At 37.8% G+C, this 19601-nt stretch overlaps 1 protein-coding gene across 3 annotated transcripts in view; it reads left to right on the plus strand.

Moving 5' to 3' along the window:
• The window catches only part of LOC113533432 (probable G-protein coupled receptor 153), a 43221-nt gene that overhangs the window by 1937 nt on the left and 21683 nt on the right, over positions 1-19601 (plus strand). For 2 of the 3 annotated variants that reach the window (XM_034306780.2, XM_026925584.3), the window contains exon 2: positions 17455-18093. In XM_034306780.2, coding sequence (XP_034162671.1) covers positions 17741-18093 — 353 coding nt within the window. In that variant the 5' untranslated portion in view covers positions 17455-17740. Of the gene's footprint in view, positions 1-17376; positions 18094-19601 lie in introns of all 3 variants that reach the window. The other variant, XM_026925582.3, reaches the window with a different exon arrangement.

Here is a 19601-nt window from a genome sequence, read left to right on the forward strand (position 1 = left end):
AATGCAGTTTTGCTTCTGGAATTCTTATACATGTATATACTGGCACAAATGCTTTGGAAGAACGCAATAAATTCCTATTGGTCAATTGAAATTTAGTACATTTTCTGGCCCATAATCACACCCACACTGAACTGGGGCATCAGACTTTATCCTGATTTATGTGCATACAAGGAGCAGCTTAGTGTAAACAGAGATCAGCTTAGATTTAGTGTAAACTATATGGGGCTTACCGTTATTAGCGTTGGCTTGATGCAGGTCTGAAACACTGGATCTGTATCTGTAGAATTTGACAAATGTTCTGAGCAGGTCCACTGACATATTTTATGCCGTCACCATGTATGATGTTGACTGACGTGACACAGCTCATGTAAGTGAACACAGGACACACACTGACCTTATCATGCCATGAATTTTGATGTGACATGGCAACGGAAGCCAGATGAATCTCTAGACAAGGATGTCACTACTGGCTCTGTATTGGTTATCAACTGATACTTAGAGGATTGTATTGTCAGTACTGAACTGTAAATGAATCTTTCCATCCGTGGTTACCATGGCAATGACAGGTAACTAAGGATGGTAACTAGGGATCGAGTTCTGACGGAATGTCACTAACAATCCTGGATATAGGAAACCTAATTGCCACATTAGATCCAAATTACACACCAACAGTGTCGCTCCATTGGTGTAGGGAAACGTCCAGATTTTTGTAAAAATGCAGGTGCGCTGTGTAGCATTTAGATGTACAGATCACTCACACCACAAAGCAAGAAAACCAGGAATTACTTTTCACAGGACAACACTTGGAGAATGTGTGCTTTGTTTAATAAGGCACTTTATGCAGGACTTAAGGCAGGCTGTGGAGGTACATTTACTGTTTATTACTGTTTAAAATGGTTTAACTTCAGCCCCAATTCTTAGCTAATGTTCATAATGTTTGGTAGGTCAGAGAAGTTTGGTAAGATTAGATTCAGAATTTGATCTGTAGTTAGATTTGTGATTGAGTATTGCTGATATAGATGCCCCTTTATAATGAAGTAACTAAGTTATCGTCAGGCATCTGTCATGTTAGCTTTGTGATGAATATGTTGTTGTAAAGGTAGTTTTACATGAAGCGTATACTTTTTTATTCCTGTTATATGAATTGAAAGATTACACTTGGAATCTCTAGTCTGATTTATTATTATTATTATTATTATTATTATTATTATTATGCTGTTAGCATTGTTTTTAATAAGTGTTAGTAGATGTTGAATTAGATGTTAAAGTAGATGCTATTTTACTTTTACAGGTTGGTTTATGATCATTTTTTACCCCATTGAACTTTTACATTGCAGCAGTTAGACTCAGTCAGATTATGTATGTATGTATATACAGAGTATGTACACTCAGCATACACTTTATTAGGAACACCTGTACACCTGCTCATCTATGCAGTTATCCAATCAGATACAGGTCAAGAGCTTCAGGCAATGTTCACATCAGACCTCAGAATGAAGAAAAAGTGTGATCGCTGTGACTTTAACCATGGCATGGTTGTTGGTGCCAGATGGGCTGGTTTGAGTATTTCAGAAACTGCTGATCTCCTTGGATTTTCACACACAACAGTCTCTAGAGTCTACTGAGAATGGTGTGAAAAACAAAAACGTCCTGTGAGCAGAGGGTCTGCAGGCTGATACACCTTGTTGATGAGAGAGATCAGAGGAGAATAAGCAGACTGGTCTGAGCTGATAGGAAGTCTGTAGTAACCCAAATAAGCACTGTTTACAACCATGGTGAGCAGGAAAGTATCTCAGAACACACAACACATCAAACCTTGAGGTGGATGGGATCTGTATCTGAGAATGCTGTTGAATGCTAGAATCTGAGGCTATCATGGGAACAGACTCACTGAAACTGGAAAGACTGGAAAAAGACCAGGTGATTTTTTTTTTCTAATCTTCAGCAGCACAGTTTCTGTGAGCTTGTGCCCATGATAGCCTCAGATTCCTGTTCTTGGCTGACAGGAGTGGAACCTAATGTGGTCTTCTGCTGTTGTAGCCCATTCACCTCAAGGTTCAATGTTTTGTGAATACTGAGATGCTTTTCTGCGCACCATGGTTGCATGATTATTTGAGTTATTATATCTTTTCTGGCAGCTCGAACGAATCTGGCCAACAAGGCAGGAACTGTCGCTCACTCAATGTTTTTGTTTTTCACACCATTCTCAGTAAACTCTAGAGACTGTTGTGTGTGAAAATCCCAGGAGATCAGCAATTTCTGCAATACTCAAACCAGCCCATCTTGTATCAACATCCATGCCAAGATGAAAGTCACAGACATGTTTGACGTGAATATTAACTGAAGTTTTTGACCTGTATCTTCATGATTTTTTGCATTGTGCTGCTGCCACATGATTGGCTGATTAGATAACTGCATGGTTGTACAGGTGTTCCTAATAAAGTGGATGGTGAGTGTATGTTACATTATTTACATCATGTTCAATATGCAGATCTCTGTAACAAAGCAAAGTTTGTAAAAAACTGTCTTATTTCAGTCAAAAGTGGCCTTTCTTTGTCCCACAAGCTTCATATCCGCTCCCACCTGAATGAAATCCAAAAACACTCGAACGTGAGAAGGGTTTGTGTCCCACATCATTCTGCTTATAAAGGTTAACTAGATGTTTGTTTTAAGGTATTTCAAATTCAAATTTTATTGGTCACATACACAACCATACACAGTACGATGTGCGGTGAAATGCTTTTTTTTCCCCGACTGTTCGTGACATAACAATAGAATTTACATAAACCTTAATTTACTTCTATATAGGTAGGAGAAGAAAAATATAAAAATAAAAAATATGATGGGATACAAAGATCGGTGGCAGAAATAGTATAAGGAATAAACCTTAGTTGTACCTGTACATCCTTTTAATTTTATTTTCATTGTATTATTTCTTCTATATAATGAATCATTAAATATGTTATTAAGTACTTTTGTTTGGATAGAAAATTATTTGACTTGAATCTGTTCACTCTATTCCAGTTTAGGTGTGTACATGAGGGTTTTTTTTTTTTTTTTTTGTTCTCATTAAAGTATCAGCTGGATCATCAGAGGATTATTAGCCTGTGCTTAAATATAACTAATGTGGTTATAGGCTAATGTGGTTATATCTATTAATAGCAAGTGCATTATCTAGGCCACTGTTTCTCAAGTTTGTGGTAGTGTCCGAAACTGTGAATGTGGTTCAGTGTAAGGTTTTAAATTGTAACCTACACAGGATTTCTGAAAGCCACTGAATCAAATGACTCAAACATTTGTTTCACTTGTATATTTGAAAGAATCAAATTGATAAAGTGAACCATTGCCTATCAATGCACAAATGCTTAGTACAGTTTTGAAAAAAGCTTCATTTGCAGCTTTAGCTTATCTGCATATAATCAGCAGACACTGTGCGATAGCCTAATGTTCATCTCAACAAGCTCAAATTTATGTTGATTACAATCAAATCAAAGTCTAAAATCTACCACAAGCCAAGCCTTGCAGCCTTTACTGTGAGACTCTGGAGTTTTTAATTACTTTGTGCTGGGAAAATGACCTTGGGATGGTAGATATAATATGGCAGAGTTCAAACCAACATCGAGTTCAGCTGCTTTGTAGTGAATTAGGCAGGTTTTAAACTGTGATTGGGCTTGAAACTGTGCAATCTGGCAGTACTGCTGGAAAAAAAAAAAAAACTTGGCTGTTTGTTGCCCTCTCAAACATACTGTCAGTTTACCCTGTTAAATACTTCAGCTACTTTGTGTGTGTAGAAAATCCAAACGCTTAGAACAGTTCAAACTCCATCTAAATGTAAATGTAGTGGCGATCACGGAGGTAAGACAGTCTATTATAAGCAGGATAAAGTCATCAATAGGCTTGTATGAGAGGGCCATGTGGGTAGAACCACGGCAGTGTAAAGGTTAAAATGGGTTGTTACTGTCTCAGAGCAAAGAAAACAGCATTACAAAGAGAATCAGTGATGAGTGAAATCACAAGATTTGCAATATTGAGGGTAGCAGTTCAGGTGGTGTGTAATTTCCCAAGGGCTTGAAAGTAGAGTCATTTTGAGAAACAGATGAATCTGAAATTCCTGTTATCGACTCTGCTTTCCACAAGGTTTTCATGAAATGGAGGATCAGTCCATCTCTGCTCAAGTACATTCAACATAGTTCAGTGAATTTCCTGCTCAGCAGTTCATTACCAGATTTAATAGGTTTTAATAGAGCAGAGTGATCATCAGACAATCAAAAATAGACTCCAGGGTTAAGCACTCTTGAATTAAATGTGTATGGTGGAACACAGGACTTTCCCTGATTTATAGAGTGGCAGTATTAGTTTTTCCCAACCAAATGTAACTCTCTGTGTATAGTCGTGACTGACATGACAGAAAAAAAAATCAATTATGAAGAAAGGGGTGTACTAACTTTAGCTTTGCTGTGTGTCGGAATTGACACAAAGTCATTCTAGGTTCGAACTGCTCTGAAGTTTGTTGTATTCAGAAAACTACCTACTTATAACTTCTGCTGTGGAATATATATATATGTATATATAAAAAAAGGAGTCAGTAATTATGCTGTGTGGTCTTCAAGGTCCACTTGACACTGGATACTTCGTTCCCCTCCAGAGCCGGTTATCTCTAGCAGCTCTCCTGGTGCTTTGCATTACTGCTTATTTGCTCATCTAATTTACCATTTTACAAGTGAAACATTTGGTTGAATTTAGCAAGTTAAACATTTTGTTGCTGCTCACAGTACTCCCTGCATGCATATTCATTAGACTAATTAGCTCACTCTGTTCTTGTTGGGGCCAGCTTTTTTTGGATGCTGGTTTTGTACTGTAAACCTCAACGCAGATCATTACACGAGCTAAAAATAGGTCTCTGATGTAAAGAAATGGTGTAGGTGTTATGGAACTGTTTAATGAAACCTAACCCTAATCAGTTTTTTTTAGATGATCAGTGCTTTCTGTATTAAAATCTGCAGTGTATGTATATTATACACATAAACATTTGATTATTTTTCTATTTATTGCATGTAAGAGTGTATCGATACACAAAATTCAAATTTGATACCATACGGTGGTGTCTCAATACGATACAGCGTAAATAAGCATTGCCTGAATAGGTTTACATTTTCAGTTAATTAAAACATTCAACATTATATAAAAAAGTACAGTAATTGAAACTTAATAATGACACAGTGTTTGCGTGATCCATTCAGACTCTTAGCAGCATATAATGAAACAAAGGCTGTGTATTACACCATTACAGAATGAAAGCTCTCTGGCCAAGCTTTCACAACTGTGACTCTCAAGGGTTCGTGTCTAAAATGTGGGGCTTTTTTATTTCACATGCTGCTGAATCCAGCGTTCTCCTTTAACAAGTCTAACATCTACAGCTATAAGCTTAAGCCTATACGGTAACATAACCTTCCAGTCACCACTCACTGGTCGTCAGTGTTGCAACTTACTGGGAAACCTTACTGGGAAAGCGCTCCCATAAAACCCGACCTTAAATATTTGATGGACTTTTCCAGTTCCTACTTGCTGCTTAAAATAGCTGTTTTCTTGAGCTAATATATGAATATGTTAGCTGTTCGCCTACCAGCATATACCAGTGTGAGCGTGGGCTTGATGAAGGTTAAATATTTATTACACCTCACGTAACATAACATATGTGGTGTTTTATGACAGATAGCCCACTTTATTGCGCAGTCTGTTAAATGAACTATTCGATACACAGAAGTAATAAGAATTGAGAGCCTAGTATCAAATGATACTATATGATATGCTGTATTGTTCCACCCCTAGCTGATTGCCTGAAATATGCCAATTTGATTCATGAATTAATCTCATAAGTGTACAGATATTACAGTATACAGGTGCCATGGCTCAGTGCGTCAGCAAATGCATTACATCATTCACCTTTCTGCAACACGGCTCTCAGCTCATCTCTCTCCCTTTGCATTCGAAAACACTAGAAGAAACAATTGGAATGTTGTTTTCCAATATGCTATAACGCAATATGGCCATTCATGATTTAGAGAAATATTTAGCAAAATAATTACTGGTAAATAAACAAACACAGTATACAGTTGTGTGGCGGTTTGGGAAAACCCATCAGATGTCACTACAACTGAATTCTGGAAAACCACAAAAAAAAAAAAAAAAAAAAAAAAAAATTGCATTTTGACCATTTTTTTTTCTGCCAAAAATATACACTCGCATACATATATTTTACCAAAATGACATGGAAATGTTTTCTAACCTAGCCTTGGTCATCTTCTTCAAAAGATCATGTTTTTAAACAGCCAGTTTAACGAAACTCCTACTCCTACCTACAGATGTCTAAACCCTTGCTCGCCAGAATGTCATGATTTGTTTAAAAAAACGGAGAAGTGCTTACACACTTCATGTAGATAAAAACAGAAACATGTAGAAAACAGAGTTTTAAAGTGTTTAAATGCCCAAATAAAATGGCATTACTATCAAGAAATTTAGCCAACCGATTAGAGGTGAATGAATTATTTTGATGAACAGTGATCAGTAAGTAAAGAGATGATGATGAGGGAGCGTGTGGCTTTTACCACAGATGATGAGACAGAGACTGATGATAATGCTGATAATCAAATTAATAACTCATTTCCCACTGTAAATTTCTAATTCATTAAAAATTTGGCAGTAAGGCTGTTTTTTCCATAAGTAGATTAGATTATAAATGCAGAGGTAGGCGTGGTGCCTTTCAGTGGAATGGGAATGAAATCTTCAAATGCAATTTTCTCCCTAACTTAAAAACGCTGGTGATTGAGATACATATTTCAGTTAGTATATGTCAGTAGGAAAAGTGCAGCAGTTTAACCCCTTAAATATGCAAGCAGGTCATATAGTTAATAGTTAAATGTGTTTCCTATTAGTTTCACTGTCGTTACAGAATAACTGATAGTAATGAGGGAGTAATATGCTTTAAGCTCAATAATAGAATAATACGCCAGGACGTTAAGGGGTTAAAGAGTTGATAAAACATTTAGGCCACTATGCTCATTCTATGCCTTACAAGGAAGGCAGTGGGACCTGAAATTAATCTCTGACTTCTCTGACAAACATTTTTCTTGTTGTGTTATTAGAACGCTCAAGCAATGTGATGAGGATAAAATGCAGACGTGTTTACAGTTTGTTAGTAGATTAGTTTATACAGAGCTTACTTCTCATTAATGACACTTCTCTTCTGCTAGGTGTAGAGGTTAAATAGAAATCGTCGTAGGCATCATCGTTAACCAGCCATCGATCTAGGTTTATAGTACGCTCAATTTGGTAACCCAGCTGTCTGTAACACTTAATAATTTGTTATTAAATCAGTGAGCTTACTGTTATGATTATAATGGACACAAATAGCCATTTGTCGCCAGTTATATACATGCAAAGGAGACACATATACAACAACAGGCAGTGAATCACAGCACATGAAGGATACTGCCAGCTTGACTTGACTGAGTGCGAGATTAATTTGCATGAAAATCCCACTAATCTCTGATACACAGCCTGTTTTTTCTCTCCGACTGTCAGGACTGGCACTGCCCTGACCGTGCCTTTCTCGGATGCAAGGTCTGTTTTTTGTCACGGCTCTGCCAGACTCCTCTCCCTTTAATTTTGTTTTGGAAACTCACTTGACACTGCAATTATAAGCAAAGTGTTTCCACTCGGATTGCTGTCCCCGTTGAACGCGTTTCTCCTGGTTCTCAACAAACGCAGGCGGTAGCGTATCAACAGAAGCTCCTGATTTAATGAGCCTATAACAATGATAAAACCACCGTACCTGCTCAGGCTGCCATGCTTTGATCTACTTTTAACTAGGGTGCAAGTCACTCTCTGGCTGTTACTTTCTTGCTTTCACACGCACACACACGCACACACACACATATTGGTGATGATGTTGATTCATCTTGCGAGACAGAGACTCCTTTCTATTTTATAGCCTTGAAGACCTGTGCTTTCTGGCAACACGTGTTCATCTGTTAAAAAAAGAGAAGTAGGTCAGCATCACACCTCCGCTGCTCTGCTCTCAGCGCTCAGAGACTGGCTAGGCATGATGTGGGGAATCTGTCATGATATACTGCCGTGTCATGTATATCATTTGGCAGGCAAAAGCAATGCTATAATGCTATACCAGACAAGAGTATCATGATAACATATATATATATATATATATATATATATATATATATATATATATATATATATATATATATATATATATATACACAATACTGTGCAAAAGTCTTAGGCACAAAGAAATGCTGTAGAGCAAAGATGCCTTCAAAAATAATGAAATTAAATGCTTCTACATTAAAAAATTACTATAAAGAGCAGTAAACAGTAATAAATGAAACAAAGTCAATATTTGTTGTGACGATCCTTCGCTTTAAAAAGAAAATAGCAGTCTCAGGTACAATTAGTGCAGTTTTATAAGGAAATGAGCTGTAAGTGTTACTGAGCATCTTGCAGAAGCAGCTACAGTTCTTCTGGAGACTTTGACTGTCACACTTGCTTCTTATTTTTGCAGCAAAATCCAGCAGCCTTCATTATGTTTTTTGTCTGAAAAGTGTCTCTTATGTAATCTGCTGCTTTCTTTACTGACATACAAACATTTTTCTGTAATATTTAATTTTGTGCTGGAAAACTAATGTTTGGAAATCTAAAAAGTTTTTGTACTGAATCAATAATGTAGACGTCATAAAATAAAAATCTATAGCAAAGTTTGTACTAAAAATAGGGTGCCTAAGACTTTTGCACAGTATATATATATATATATATAAACTTGATAAAATATCTATTTTTATATAAATCATGGTATATTATAGCACAGCGCTGTTGAATTCTTGATTCTGATTGGTCAGAAGGTGTTGATTCATTTTCTATAACAGCAGCTCTGACGGTAGTTTCTGGCTGAAAAGTTTATATATGTTACACATATAGTGAAGTTTTCTGTGAGGACACATTTATTTATAATTTTTTGGGTGGAGTCTCCAGCGTCACTGCTTTGTAACATACATTCACACTACTAAGCGACAGTTTCTTTTCGATGTACGTGAACAACGTGGAGCCAGCGGAACGTGGCACAGCAACAAGCAACAATTAAGTTATATTAAGATTTTTTTCAATTCTGTGCAAATTTAGTATGATGTGGCAAAACGACAAATCTGAACACTTGGCTCATTCCTGTGGTGCGAGTTTTCTAACATACTTTTCTAACATTTTTCTAACAATTCCCCTCAACTTACAACTTTACTTCCTACGTGCAGTTAATTACCATTTGCTGTGCACGAAAAAAAGATGAAAAACTTTTAACCATGGGTTCGCCTTTAGTTTAGTGTGTATAGTAGGCTGTAGACTATACATTGTGCCAGTGATAGTTTCTTATCAGAACTAAAAGGCTGGACTGTGCAAGCCAGTAACTATGCCCTGTCTTCTTTTATTGCTAATTTATCAAATGCCTAAGAATTCCAAGTAAGAGCACACACACACACACACACACACACACACACACACAGGCAGCGAGTCACATCACAGTTAGATGCTTATTAATGTAAGCTCTTTAGTACATTCCACACATCAGGCTTTGCAGATTATTCAGACACATCTAATATACATAGAAGAACTACACACATGGAGCTCGAAAGCTAACAAAAGTATATGAATATTAATTTTGGATATTTTAACTATATACACATCACATTACTTAGGCTTTTTTTCTATGGTATGTTTAATAAACTTACATTCTGTAAATGATTTTTACATTGCTTCAACTTGCTAGGGGTAAGATCTGTCTTTAAAAACAAAGAACTACAGATTACGATTTTAAGATTTAAAAAAAATCAGAACCCTAAATACAAATTTCAAAAATTCAAATCTCAGAAATCCAGATTTTATTATGTAAATTAGGAAACATCCAGGATTCATCATCCAGGGAAAAGTAGATGCTTTAGCTATTTCTGTAGAATATAAAAACTTTAGATGCACTTAGGGTTCATATCTTCCATTTTGATTCCACTTAACTCTACTCCACACCTCTTCACTTCTCTTCACTTCACTTCATGGTCATGCATGGCAGACAACTGAGACTGGCTAAATGATGAGTTCAATCACTCTGAAAGTGTCTACTTTTTCCTGGGAATCCCAGCCACTTCAGCTTTGTCCTAATCTACATAAAATCTGTATTTTTTTGAGATTTGAATTTTAAGATTTGTTTTTAGGGTTCTGATTTTTTTTTTTTTTAATTTTAAAACCATATTTCAACTGATATGTTTTGAAAGGCACATCTTACTGCAGGCAGGTTGAAAACAAAGAAAAATAAAGGTACTTTTGTCAGCTTCGGAGCTCCATATATACACGGCGCTATTTTGAGTTCTCGAAAGTGCGTCTGTATGTAGCCCCAGTTCGAACGCCAGTCCTTGCAAATCTGATTTGCAAAACCAGGGCATTACTCAAAGACAGCAAGTGGGAGGGTATCGAATGTAATTCACCTCTCTTACACAACATCAATGCACACTCATTTCAATTCTGCTGTCAGGATTACAGCTAGCGTGTTATCTAACAAGTGCACCTTGTGTGTTGCTTTGTTTGCTTCACACACACTTAAACTGTTGCGAGGCAGATATGGTAGTTGAAGTGTTGTCTTGCTGAAACCTGCCAGTGATTTTGTCGTCCATACATGGCGCGCTATTATTGTTATAAAGACGGTATGGCACAAAAATATCACCATGTTTCCATAAAATCAGTGTGATTATTCACTCAAGCTCACAGTTAAATTAAACTTTTTCCAATCTGTCCAATTTCAGTGAGTCTGTGCCCATTGTAGCTTCAAATAAACAGCTAACAGGAGTGTGGTCTTCTGCTGTTGTAGCCCATCCTCCTCAAGGTTCAGCATTTTGTGTTGTGCATTTTGAGATGCTTTTCTGCACACCATGGTTGTAAATGGTGGTTATTTGAGTTACAGTAGCCTTCCTATCCTCTTGAGCCAGTCTGCCCATTCTCCTCTGACCAAAAAAGGAGTTTCTGCCCACAGAAGTGCCGCTCGCTGGATGTTTCATGTTTTTCACAACATTCTTTGTAAACTCTAGAGACTGTCGTGCATGAAAATGCCATAAGATCAGCGGAAATGAAATACTCAAACCAGCCTGTCTGGCACCAACAACCATGCCACAGTCAAAGTCACTGAGCTGACATTTTTTGCCCATTCTGATGTTTGATGTGAACGTTAACTGATGCTCTTGACCTGCATGATTTTATACCAAAGAAAATACTGAAAATGGCTTAGGAGCATCTCTACTCAGCTACGTCATGCTATTTGAATGATGACTTGAATAACTATGAAACTGCAAGGGGCCCCATCTGGGACATTTTCTTCACTGAGGTTTCATATAAGCTTATAAAACCTGGCCTAGCTGCTTAAAAGCTACTAATCTATAAAATTATGCAACTAAAGCATATCACCCCATGCATGTGGTGCATATGAGTGAGAAGCTGCGGTATTCTGCGGTCATAAAAATGATAATAATAATAATAATAATAATTTTGTATGTGATCGCTGCAATATTTTGAATGAATGCAATGTTTAAAACTGAATGTGGGCATTAAAGTTCTGTAAATACATTACAATCCCCTGTCTGTCAAGCTTCAGTCATGGTCCTGGGCTTCTAGATAAGCACACGGATGCAATTCCAAATCTATGCAACGATTCTCTAGCTTCACAAAGCACTGAACACACTGATGGCTGGAAGTGAATGAAGTTTAATGACCCTGAATTCATTTAATGCAGTTCATTTAATTATGGACAAATCATCAGTCCTTAAGCAAATGTACAGTGGACCACAAAAACGTAACCATATTCCGATTGTGTCTGGTTGTCAGGCTATATGTTAGTACATTTTTAAGACCCAAGAATGTTTTTCATAATGGGAACCTTTTCAAAAGGTTCTGCTGAGCAAAAAAAAGAGTTTCATTAAATCTTGCATGAATTATGTATTTAATTGTATCTAAAATGTGATTACCATCATTTATTTTTTGACAGCCACATTCTGGGCTTACTTTCATCTCTATTCATTCATACTAAAATGCGGCCCCATGATCAGCAGAGGAAATTAATTTCAGCCTCACGGGCATTCTGATGTATTTTGTACACTTCATTTGCCATAACTATTTTGCCAGTTACCATCTCATCTAAGTGTGTATCTACGTCCATGGGCCAGTTTTTGTCCTCTTTATAGAGAAACATTCTTTTGAACTCTATGACAACAAAGAGCTTTTCAGAGCAGAATATAGTAACTGGATTGAAAGAAAAAGACAAGTTTAATGTTCATAATCCTGGTCTCAACCTCAGAGGCTAAGGCTTGTAAAGCTAAACCATGCTGTTTCCAGGTGGTTGCACATGGGGCTGTTTTTATTGTTGCGCCATTTTTATGTATGCGGTCAGTCATGCGGTAAACATTCTTTCCCATGTTAAGTTACAAAAACTACCAGACTTTGGCTTGCAAGAAAAAGACCTACAGTACAAAAGAGTGGAATGATGGCATTTCTCTGATTTGTTGATTTAATTTATTAATGCATGGTTTACATCACAAGGAGAAGACATGTTTTATCATTTTTGTGCTAAATATCTATCCTGTTTGAGCTTTTTTTTTTAAGCAAGAATTGGCCGATTGTATGGGATTTTGGAAAATAATATCTGATCTGTTATAAAGCAGCCCAACATCTGAACTTATATTATATTACAAAAGAATAGCTCTTGGAAAAAGCTGTGAATGTGATGTTCAGTAGGTGTTCATCCTAGATTTACTCCATTATGCAGCCATCTTGTCAGCAGGACAGAATCCACAACGGCTATAAAGCATAGCTACTGATCAGTTCATTGATTGCGAGAGATAGTTTTTATTTCCAGTGCAACCAGACATATTGGGGTAACTACCAAGCCCTAGATTGATAACTTTATCATAAAGAACATTTTAGCATAAAATGCAATTGCCCAATTTTATCTTATCCGTTAGACGTTAACAGATCAAGTGGCATGTTTTTCTAACAATTTCATTAGCTGTAATATTTTGAGTTAACTCCTCAGAACACTATATGTTAGTTTTCACACTTGAGTTTGGCTAAATTTCACTTTCAGTATCCATGTTGTTAAACCGTAGCATCTTTTTTTTTTTTTTTTAATAGCTAGTCAACTTGTTCAGTGTCTCTCAGCCCAAAATTTCCTTCAGAGTTAACCTTGGAAAAACAACATAGATCATTTATTTCTAGCCATTTCCTAGCTATAAAACTTGTATTTTATAGCTAGCTAGTGGACTTACCATTGAAAAGCAGCAAATGTTTACTTCCAGAATTGACCTGGGTGAACCCCAGCTAACTTGTTTTTTTTTTTGGAAATTTTCATAGCAAACACATACGTTTTGAGCGCAACAAAAGTTTATGTTTACTGCATAAAAATAAAACTGATCAGATCATGATTACAATATCAAAAAGTTGATCTTGAGCACTAACATGTCTTTCTTCTATGTAGCAAAGATCCTTATTGGACCGATTAGTTCATGGACTAAACAGGAAACTTTATGAACATTTCCAGAAAGAAAATTGTCAGTCATTTATGTATTGTGTATTAAATTTACCAGATTGGCCCTGTTTTCTAATTGAAGGAAATCAGCTAGAATATTTCACTGACTTTTAAGTCTACAGCTCAGAGGAATTTCTCAACCTTACCAGCTGAGGTAAATAATTTTCAACCTAAGAAAAGCCAATGCAATGCAAAAAAGATTTCACACAAAATTCAAAGAATGAACGAGAGAGATTAAGTTGGATTCCATAAGTATTTATTTATGAGAAACATTAGGAAAGTTAACCCTGTGCCTTAACCTAACCTCCTTTGGAGACTTTTTTGCTTCAGTAAAAGTCATTAGGCATCTGATATTTTCCTGGATTGCTCAGAATTACTATTATGAGTCTAACTCATTTGTTAAAGTCAAGTTTAGAAGTTTCTCAGAAAGTCCCAGAGCTCCTTGTCTAATCAATAGGTTATATAAACTGGAATAAGCTATGTGGAAATTTAGAACCTATTTGCAATTTAAATTTTTGCTCCAGCAGATTAATTAATCTGTACGAGAGATGAGTCAGAGAACATTTTTTAGTCACACTAGTGTAATGCCAGTATATCACATATGCCTGCATGTCATTACCACTATGACAAAGTGTCTGTGTAAACATAGTATTTTGCCTTTATTCGTGCATTTTACCCTCTGAAATGTAGTGACATTGATTTGTAAGTAATAAATAACCTGTGAGGTTGACCATAGCAGCTATACTGAACAGTTAGTAAACATTATAATTACTATTCAGGATGTCCATTTGGTTCCAAAATTTAGAGCCCAGTTTTCTTTCATCATCATGCTATTTGTAATGCATGCTTCCATCCATTTTTCGTACCGCTTATCCTATCCCAGGGAATTTGGGGCACAAGGCGGGGGACACTCTGGACAGGGTGCTAACCCATTACAGGCCACAAACACACACACAGTGGTAATGATACCCATTCATGCACTATAGACAATTTGGAAATGCCAGTCAGCCTACACTGCATGTCTTTGGACTCGGGGAGGAAACTGGAGTACCTGGAGGAAACCCCCAAAGCACGGGGAGAACACGCAAGCTCTGTGCACACAGGGCGGAGGCAGGAATCGAACCCCAACCGCGGAGGTGCGAGGCAAAAGTGCTTACCACTAAGCCACTCTGTCCCCTGCATTTGATACTTACTATTGACCCACTCAGTGGCTTATTTCGGGTTGTCTGTCTGTCCATCCGTCTGAGATTCTCATTAGCACGATATCTCAAGAAAAAATTGTATGGAGTTATCAGTGTAACCAGCAGATGAACTGAGAAGATTTTGGAATTCATCTAAACAGGGTCAAGGTCACAGCAAGGTCAAATGTCTGAAATAGTTATTCTTGTAGCTTCCTTCCTGTTTGAAGTATATTTTAAGGGTGTTTCTGGCAATTAGTACAAATTAGTACCAAGAAGGACTAGACTCGTTGGTGGCGGAGGCATCCCCGACTTGTTGGAAATGGAAATCACACCGACACACAGCCCTTAGACGGCTACACAATCGCTACACCCTCCTCTTCTATTGTCCCATGATTATGTTTAAAGCTATAATGTCTCTTGTCTTGACATTTTTCACAATTGTTGGAATTACCTTTTCAATTCTTAAATTTGTTTTGTCAAATCTAATCATGCCACATAAATTAGTTATTGATGACTCAACCATTAAGTAGCCAATGCATTTATTTCACTGCTCTAACATTGCAACTAACTTTTTTTTTAATTTTTTTTTTATCTAATTCAGATGTCTTTATACAGTAGCCCTATTTCACATGATTAGAATTATATTAGATTTGATTGGCAACTTGTTTACTTTGTACTTAAATTAATCCCAACCTATCCCCTGAATATATCTGTATATCACGTTCCAACGACGTTTGCTCCATTTAAACAAGATAATTAAAATGGTACCACGTGTATGGTCCTAACACACAATGTTAAGTAAATAGTACAGAACTGCATGTTTACATGTTACGTGTTATCTGTGAGAATGTGCTCTCTCACCTCCTCATCTGGACACTCTACTCAAACATATAAGGTTCCAAAACTTCAACTTTAATGCTAATACTGCCATCAATGCCACAGCTGACTAGCCGAGCCAAGCCTCTGCCGTACCTCATTGCAACCGCATCGTATAGCTGCATTGCATTCTGGAACTTTGAGTGCAGCATTTGCTGTCTCCACTGTTTCTTCTCTGGATGACATTGAACATCACAAATATTTCAATATAAACACATTTAATATGTTTCAGGGTGTACTTTCCTTTAATCTCAACCTGACAGTGAAGCAGACCATGTAAGGACGTCATGGTTTTATGAGACAATCCTTTCTCCCCTGGCACAGAGCTACTCAGTATTGAGCCGATTATCATGTTTTATTTAGCGCTGCTTTGTTGGCGCATGGAAGCAGAAAGGCTGATGTTTTTCCTCTTGTGTCCTTTTTTTTAAACGAGAAAAAGCTGTGGATGACACATGCAGTGTGTTTAACATATTGTTTTATTTAAATGAAGTTTCAAGCAATGAGGCAGCTGATGAGCCAGCTGATGGCTTGACTGCATGTAATGAGTCACTGAATTTCTGCATTTGCTAATAATTTGTGGTACGCTGTCTCCAGTAACAGCTCAAATAAGTGCACCACGTTCGAGAATATGTTGCATTCCTACCATTTGCATCAAAGCCTCACAAATAATGAGCATCAACCTATGAGCAGTTTCTTCTCCTTTGGTCTAAATATGCTTCAGTGAAACCATCAGTCACACTAGAGAAGATACTGCTGGCAGGATTATGTTGACTAGTTTCAGTATATATTCCATGGTTGGATACTTGTCTTCTTGGGGACATTGCTAGCGCAGTTACAGTTTCTATTTTAAGAGGAGGAAAAAACTTCAACGATCTCAAACATAAGAGATAAATGTTTCACTGTCAGCTCCTAAAAAAGAGAGAAAGAGCCTCTTTTCACTCACCATTTTCCAGAGACGTTCAATGTCATATTCATGGAAAACCAGTGTAGAAGTAGTGGAGACAGCAAATGCTTAAAAGACTCAAAGGTCCAGAATGCAGTGCAGCTCAGCTAGTTAATGAGCTAAGAGATGAGGAGCTTAATGGTGTTGATGGTATTAGAGTGAAAGTTGAGGCTTTGGAACATGTTCTGTTTGAGCAGAGATGAGAAGGTGTGAGAACTGGACAGACTAAAGGACTAAAGCGCTGCTGCATCGCTCTCTTTAGGTAGAGATGAAGCAAAGGCACTGTTATCAGCAGGCAGTCGGACAACATTGCGGGAAACCATGACGACGAAAGAAGTTTCAGCTGAAAAAAAGTCAACTCAGAATTTCATTACAAAATAAATTCTGGACTCCGGTGAAGATCACATGTTAATTGTTAAGATTAATATGCAAGTTATTCAGGGATGACTTTTCCAAGTTCAGGAAAGTCCTAAAGACTTGATTCTCTCAAAAATGACTTCTTTACTGATCCTCCCCTTTTGTAAAAGAATAAAAAATCTAAATGCAGATCAAATGTACATAATTGATACAAATCACAAGTTCATTTGTTGGTTTAGAATAAAACATTTAAAATTGTTAATGTAGCAACGGTGAAACTCATTTGCCTTTCATGTTTTTCTTTTTCCCATGTCTCCTTATATTCATCCACCTCTGCTACATCTGTCTCCTCTCATCTCCACTCTTTTGGTACTGTCTTTAACTTTTTTCAAGTGTAGTAATTTTTACTTTCCTCTTCCTGCTTCTTCTGTCTGGCTGGCAATTGACTCCCCTACATCTCCTCCTTTGCCCTTTAGGATTGCCTAGAGCACTGGCTTGGATCAGTTTTCCTGCTTCTGCTGGCCCCCTTGTTGTTCCTCTTCCTCGTCATTCGCCTCCTCTTCCCAACCCCAGAATCCTCCACCAGTCACAATGCCCACCACTTACTCTATCCAACACATGCAAGAGAAGTTCCAACTTCTCCTGTAGTAATGCCCACTCTGGCCCAGTGCCAGTCTCCACCCGCTGCCCTACCCACCGCTCCTCCTCTTGCCATCCCACCCCTTGCCATTGCCATTGTTGCCATCTGCAGGCTCCTGCACCATGAAGGATGAGGTCATCAGCACCAACGCACTGGCCTGGCTGGTCTGCTCCGGGGTGTCTATCCTGGCCAATGCCTGGGGCATCCTGAGCGTGAGCGCCAAGCAGAAGAAGTGGAAGCCCCTGGAGTTCCTGATCTGCACACTGGCTGGCACGCACATCCTCAACATGGGCATCCCTATCACCATGTACTGCGTCATCCAGCTGCGCCGCCAGCACTCCAATTACGAGTGGAACGAAGGCCTCTGCAAGGTCTTTGTGTCCACCTTCTACACTCTTACTCTGGTCACCTGCTTCTCCGTCACATCGCTTTCCTACCACCGCATGTGGATGGTGCGGTGGCCTGTCAATTACAGGTAGGGCAAAATTTGCTTGGATTAATTTATGTTGCCTTGTGAGATGATTTGTTTTTTTGCAAACACACTTTTCAAATCCATGGTTTTCCTAAGATCAATCATTATATCCTACCTAGTGCCACAGAAGTAAGTATTATAGCTTCTCGGCTACAATATTGAGCATTGAAATATCGCTATTCTTAGCCATGGCTGTTGAGTCCTATGAGCTTATCTCACAAGAACACATCCCTACTGCCTCATGTACAGCTTTAGATATCACCAATGATATCAGGTGACTTATTTTAACCAGCTACAGAGACAGTCCTTGAAAGAATTTGAGGTTAAGTGTATTGTTATGGGACATCAGCTCAGCCTTATTTATGACCTCTTCAATCATATCCATGTTCTCTGGGTAATGAGTAACCACTGGGTTATTCTAAAGATTTTGACTAAGACTGTAAGACAAAAAGCTGATTTGGTTTCTGACTATGTAACAATCTGATGCAAAGATGTTCATTGTTGTAGCTCTTAGTGTGTGAACATTTGCTTATGTAAGGAAAAACTGTTATAAATAAGGAAATAATCAAAGATGGGGTGGTGGCTGTTCCACATCCTGAAGAATTTTTCCAACAGTTGCAATTTGTAACTTATTATTGAACAACATTCCATGTTTTTAACCAGTTATAGTTACATTTAATGTTGTGGAAGGTCCATGAGACAAGTTTGAACCTGTTATCACTTACATTATTGCAGCTATAAAGAGTTGATGGTTAAGTAAGCATGTGATCCAGAGCCTAGATCTCTGCCCAGGGGCGACTGGCCATCAGGAAGCTGGGGAATTTTCCCAGTGGGCTGCTTCATATTCCTCTGTGTGGCTATTTTAAAAAAAAATGTATTTCCTTCTCTCTCATGTATACTGTCTAACAAGTGACACACACACACACACACACACACACACACACACAGTGTAGCAGAGACCCTAATTGTAATTGGTTCAGTCTGTTAAGTTTCGATCAGTTTCCTGTGTCTGTGGGCACATGTAGACTAGACCAACAATGGAAAGAAAGCAAAAAGGCGGTGCAGTGAAAGAGCAAGCAACGACACATGCAGCAAAGTGTTTAAAAATAAATGAACATTTCTGTTCTACATCAGCTGCTGGTGATTGTGATGATGGGGACAGCAGGGGAAAGCATGTACTCAGTGGCAGATCCTAGCGAGTGAAATGAGGCTGAGGAATGATAAGCATTCTTTTAGATCAGCCTTTCATTTAGAACTGGTTTTGTTATGTTAGAGAGCCACATATCTCTCAGACAATTAAATGGAAACGTAGGCCTCACTCTGTGGCACACATGTTGCAGACAGCATGCGCATACTGTATTAGTATCTCAAATAATTTGGTGCCTGGTTCTTTTTTTTTTTTCTAGTGCTGGTGGTCCTAGTTTTCTGAAATAGGAGCACCAGTGCTCCCAGATGAAATTTCATTTGGAGCCCTGCATTTAAATGAATAGATATTTCACCTTTAACATGTT

This window comes from Pangasianodon hypophthalmus, chromosome 8 (genome assembly GCF_027358585.1).
Source record: "Pangasianodon hypophthalmus isolate fPanHyp1 chromosome 8, fPanHyp1.pri, whole genome shotgun sequence".
NCBI lineage: Eukaryota > Metazoa > Chordata > Actinopteri > Siluriformes > Pangasiidae > Pangasianodon > Pangasianodon hypophthalmus.